General features: G+C 48.8%; 1 protein-coding gene across 5 annotated transcripts in view; it reads left to right on the top strand.

Moving 5' to 3' along the window:
- nfic (nuclear factor I/C) overlaps positions 1-5,596 on the top strand; it is a 143,863-nt gene extending 138,267 nt beyond the window's left edge. For all 5 annotated transcript variants that reach the window (XM_042342768.1, XM_042342770.1, XM_042342773.1 and 2 more), the window contains one exon: positions 5,289-5,596. In XM_042342768.1, coding sequence (XP_042198702.1) covers positions 5,289-5,310 — 22 coding nt within the window. In that variant the 3' untranslated portion in view covers positions 5,311-5,596. The remainder of the gene's footprint in view (positions 1-5,288) is intronic.
- Positions 5,597-6,000: the final 404 nt, after the last annotated feature.

The raw sequence follows: 6,000 nt of genomic DNA on the forward strand, positions 1-6,000 counted from the left end.
GCTTTGGGACCTGGCTCTGCCAGTGTCTCTGCCCGCTTGCCAACGTCGGAACTCGCTTCCTGGGCGCTCTCGGTTGAGAAGGAAGCATTGTGTCGAGCTGTGAACTCTTCTCTGGGCGATGGAGGAAAATAATCTGTCAACGACAACACAGGCCCCACTTCCTGAGCAGCACAGATGACAGACAGCAGTGACTCAGACCAGCCAGACACCTCCTGACTGAAAAGAGAATGGCACCGAATGACTTGTCTGGGTGGGGGGGGTGGAACAAAGCAGGCAAGCAAGGCAATGAAGATCAAGAAATTACTGAACAATGGAAGATTATTGCTGCAGCTCAGGCCCCAAGTACCAACTAGCTTCAGCCAGGCAGACCGTTAGGGTTAAGGTGTTTCGAAGCGCGTCGCTGTGTGAAAGGTGATTGCCTCGCACTCCTTCAAATACCCAGTGACCACACTTGGCAGTGAATCCCCTGGGGCGCTTTGAGGCATCCTCCCTACGGGAAAGGCGGGTCATCGTAAGGCAAGGCTCACTATTATTGATAACGTTGGGCTCGGTGATTCTTTACGTGAGGGTGAGCCGACGGCAACCGAACGACGCGTTCGACCAGTCAGCGCGATCGGTCTGGCGGGTTTCGTTTCGCCCGCCAAACCCTACGGTCAATTCGCTTTACAGCGTGTCCCGCAAAGCGCTCTGAGACGTCTCCATGACGTTATAAGGCGCTATATTAAAATGCAAAGATTATTATTTTTATGATGATGATGATGAATGTCTCCGGTTGGGTGTTTATGTCATGGACGGAGATTTATTATTTCCAACGGTTGTTTAGGCAGCGCAGACCATTGGGAGGAATTGCTCTCGGCCCCCAAATCATTCCAACCCAACCCACTGTAGCACTGGGGGTTTTGTGAGCAGCGACTGTGGTCATGAATGCAAAACACTGACACCTCGTGGCACAGCTGAGCCCCTGCAATTTCCCAGGCACCTCAAGGCGCGGGCGAGGGGGAGGAATTCTCAGACCGGGAAAGACGCCGATCGATGTGGCTCGAGCTTCTCATTCTCTCCTCCGAGCAAGAACAGCCCCACCCTTCATCCCCCCACCACCACCACCGCCACCACCTCAGGAGCCCCGGTTCCAAAGGGCTGTCACTTCCGAACGTGATTAAAATTGTTCATAATAAGAACCCTGGCGCTTGATATTATCCCCTCGTCACCTTGTCAAACGCGACTCCCGAGGGCCTGGCGGGGTCTTACTGCAAAGCGCAGGGTGTTTCTTCTGCAGGGCAAGCACGGCAGCCAGTTCCCGCGCACGACAAGTGCTCGTCAAAACAGCCACAGAGTGAATTACCGATTTTTATCGGGAGGATTGACGGCCAAGGACGTTAAGAGAAACTGTCTCTTATCGGGAGGATTGACGGCCAGAGACGTTAGGCGAACGGCAGCCATTGCCTCAGCAATCCAAACATCTTAGAATAGTATGGAGGGATGCACCTGAGCAGGCGCAGGCGGGAACTCGCCTTAACGTCTCAACTGAGGCATATCTCCGCACCCCCTGCGCTCCACAGGAGATTATCCTTGGCAACAAACCGGCAAAGACATTTACCGTTGACGATGCGAGTTATTTTTCGACATTTTTTTCTTTCTTCTCTTATTCCCTCTCTCCTCTCTCTCTCTCGCTCTCTCTCCCTTTATCTCACACCGATTTACGCCACCAAAAAAAACCAACCCACAATGGCCATTTAATGACCTTGACACTTTTGCTTTGAAAGTTGCCTTTGACCACAATCGCAGTCAGTGCGGGAATCACAGCTATTCTTGGCAAAGTCTGCCCCACTGACGTCTGTGGGTTTCGCAATCCTCATTCAGCGGTGGGTGGATGGGTGGGTGGGTGGGGGGGGAGAGGGGGGAGGGAAGAGCTTAATAATTAACTCCAGCCAAAAAGTGGTGTTGCCACATCTTTTGCTCCATTGAACGAGTGTTCCATTCCGCATAGTCCCATTTCCGTTGAAATAAGACCTGTCTGGTTTACGTAAAGCCACATTGCTTCCAAACTTAGTTACAGACTTTATTTAGCCTGTAGAGTTTAGAAGTTTGGTTTCAATCCATTTCCTATTTCCTTAAGTATCTGTTCAGCAGCGTGTCAGAGCTGTCTGACCCCAGCCTCCCTATCTGCGATCTTCCTGGCGATGTCTGCTGGATAAACGAGGTTAATGATGTTGGATGTAGTAGTTCTCTGGAAGAGGACAAAAGCTACGAAATCGTAAGGAAAGGAAAATGCCTTCAGGGGTTTCTGGCTGACCGTAACCGACCCTCAGACAAAAGAATCTAAACTGGATCTGCTTCAGATTGAATCTGGAAGGGAGTCAAGTAAAACACGTGGAAGAGGTTTTGTCAAGGGAAAGGAACAGTGGAGGAGAAATGTTCACTTGGGTCCAGATTTACTCTCGTTTCCATAGCATCTGTATATCAGCCAGATGGTTGTCTTAACGGGAAGACATTCAAAATTCAGAAGGGATCAAGCCCTACGTCACACAGTCTAGGCTGATGCTCCAATCCAATGCTGGGGGTTGGGAGTGGTTGAGGTGAAATTGCGCACAGCAATGTCCCACAAATTGATTGACCATTTTTTTGGGGGGGAAGGATTATTACCCTCGGAAAGCGATCTGCCAGTTGACTATCAATCAGGTTCCTACTTGCTGCTAGGTCAATAAAGGCGTGTGCAGTAAAGAAACTTGCCGAAGGTTTTGCCCCGCGTGGGAATCGAACCCGGGTCCTCTCGCTTCTATAGATGCGGGAGACCCGGAGTGGAGCGGTTGTAGCTTTTTACTATCCGTCGTTTGCGCTGCTCGATGCTGCAGTTTGGAAGCAAATTATAACGTCGAAAAAAGCCGCAGCCAAACAAAATCTACAACAGGAGTACGGTTGAAAAAAAATTACTCAGTAATTCGGCTCTTAAGTTAATTTGCTGCCAGGGCAATGTGAATGAAGATGATTGCTACTTTCAGATTACAGTGTATCGCTGCAAAATGCCAGTCTTGTTTTTCTAGCTAAATTAGGTTAACTAATCAGCAATGAGTTCAATTGGTAACTTGGTTTAACCCAAAGAGAAATCCAATAGTTAACTGCAGTCGTGGGTGATTTGCTGGTGACGTTTCATGCTTTCACATGAGGTTTGTAGACTCCGTTGCCAAATCCGTCTCAGAATAATGTAATTAGCTTGGCGTCTTAAACAATAATAATAATCCTTGCATTTGATGCAGCGTCTTTCACAAAGGGAGGATGTCTCAAAAGTGCTTCACGGCATTCACTATAAAGCATAATGACTGCTGTTCTGTTCTGTCTGGAGTTCTTCATGTCACTGTAATACATACTGTGCAAACTCTTTTCTCTCCTTCTGATTCTCCCAATTGTTTCTTTCTCTCCTGGACTTTTTCCTTCGCTCCTTCCATCTTTCTCCCTTAGAATCACTTTCTCTCCGACTGTGTCTCTCTCCACGACTATCTCTGCTTCTCTCCTCATCTCCAACACTACGATGTCCAATGTCCATTGAGTCTGTACTGGCTCCTTGAAAACGCAATCCATTCAGTCCCACTTACCTGTGTTTTGTCCCAACCACCCACAGACAACTGCTCACATATCCATCCCGGGGCACGGGTTTAGAGTTGCAAAGGGGCAATTTCAGGACAGACACCAGGAAGTATTTCTTTACCCGGAGGGTGATTGGCAACCAGAACAGGTTTAGGTAATTGAGGGTAGTAGGAAGAGGCCCGGATACTGGGACTCATTTATAAAACAGCTCGACGCTGTAATGGGAGGACAATAGGACGGGTGTTCTGTAAGGATGAGATCAGATGGGCCAAAGGGCTTTATTCAGTCAAACTGATCTTGTGACATATATGACCTTGTGGTGTCTGAGGCAGATATGTGTTTGTGGAGGATCCACACGTCCACTGATTGTACAAGGCTGCAGAAAAATCATCTTCTGTATAGCCAAACACAACTGTGTTCGACGGTTCATGAGTTGATTTCAGTTTTGCCCTTATTAATCCGAGTGTTTACATTAATGGGATTCCTCCAGTTAGCTTTTCTGGAATTTACTCTAAACATAGCACTTGTGAGGTTCCTGCTCCAAGACATTACCCAATTTGAAGGGCGCTCTGTATAGTAATAACAATCCTTGCATTTGATACAGCGCCTTATCACGTCTTCGAGATGTCTCAAAGCCCTTCACTGAATATGCCGTGAAGTGAATCGACCGTATATTTTGTGGGCGAAACGTGGACTGCAGCATCCCCCAAGCAGTCGGGGGTTGAAGTCACCAAATTATTTTTTGAAGTGTATTTTGAAGGAAATATTTCTGCAATGAGGAATTGCGATATCAATGCAAGTTATTGTTGTTGTTGTCATTGTGTGGACCCGCCTGCCTGTTCGGGTGGACCTTCAAGAGCGAAGCCGAGTTCAGAGTTGAATTCAATGATAACTAGGAGTCATCATTTGCAACTCTCCCCCCCCCCCCACCCACTCCCCCATCCTCTCCCTTCCTATCTTACTTACTTTAATTAGCATCTCTGCAGATGGAGAACTGTATGTCAGTGAGATGGGTTCATCCTGCTCCGTGGCATCTAATATCAATAGCCTCCGGGACTCTATCCCAGGCCAGGGCCTGATGCCAGGTTTGCTGTGCTGTGCTGTGCTGTGCAGTGAAGCCTGGCTGATTCCAACAGGAAGACAAAGCCACTCGGTTGGCAAGCAAAAGAGCGTTGGCATCTGCCAATTCTGTGAAAACGCGCTCAGTGCATCTGCCTGAAGAGCAGGCGAAAAGCTGCCCCCGAGACACAATCTCTCTTCCCAACACCTCCCCGCCCCACTCCCCACTCCCCACTCCCTCCACCCCCTCCCAATGCACAGCGTTTGTTCACAGGCCTTTTAACAAATTCACGGAATCTTGCCTGGGAATAGTAGGAAAATAGGGAAACGAGGAGCCTGCTCAGCCCTTCGAAGCCTGTTCCTTCAGTTTATCAGTTGAGTGTGTGTGTGTGTGTGTGCATGTTACTGCGTGTGTGTGTCGCTAGTCGTGTGTGAGTGTGAGTGTTACTGGTTGTTTGTGTGTGTGTGTGTGTGTGTGTGAGTTTGCGTGCTCCAGTGCTATGGGACCTCCCAACGGGAAAGGGAGTTGGGGCGAGCGTGCGTCATTAGTGGGGGTGTGAGCGCAATGCGTTCTGTTCAGAGAGCTCTCCGCGCCCAGCTGTACCTGGTCACGCTGACACCTGTCTACTTTTCCTCTGTCTCCACAGTCCTGGTATCTGGGATAGTTGAAGCCTGCGTTCGAGTATTCACAGATGCCGGCCGATCACGTTTACAAGACACGTACGTGGTCAAGCACTGCCTTTGGTTCCACGTTTAAAACCCCAGAGAAACAAGGAAGAAGGTTATTCGTCGACCCGACTTTAAAAGAAAACGGGGGTGGGTGGGGAGGGGGGGGAAAAAAAAAGTCAAACACTATCATCCTACTAACATGTTCCGAAGATGGGCGCAATTCACTTCTTCCATTGGCTGAAGCTTTTTGCCTGAGGTTTTCCACACCCCCACCCCACCCCACCTCCCCCCACCACCACCACCCCCCCCCCCCCCCCACCCCTCTCTCTCTCCACCATCTGTTTTATGCAAATAAGCCTTTATATTTCCTTTTAAGAGAAAAAAAAGATAAATCGAGAACAAACTTTACTAAAGCCTGCTTTCGACAGGGTGGGAAAATTACCGTGCGTCGGTCAGCTCGATTTTCCTTTTCTCCTCCCGAGCGTATTTTCTTTCGAACCGAATCGACAAGAACATTTGTCCCAATTTGCCAGGAGAAAAAAAAATCGCAACTTTTTTTGTTAGGAAAAAAAAACTGGAAAAAAAAACGTGGAACTTTCTTGATGATAATCGTCCCGAAACGTGTTTCCCCCCCCCCACCACCCACCCACCCCCCCCACCCCCCCAAAACTACCGAGATGAATTCTGCAT

The sequence above is a fragment of the Callorhinchus milii genome, unplaced genomic scaffold (genome assembly GCF_018977255.1).
Source record: "Callorhinchus milii isolate IMCB2004 unplaced genomic scaffold, IMCB_Cmil_1.0 Scaffold21, whole genome shotgun sequence".
Taxonomy (NCBI): domain Eukaryota; kingdom Metazoa; phylum Chordata; class Chondrichthyes; order Chimaeriformes; family Callorhinchidae; genus Callorhinchus; species Callorhinchus milii.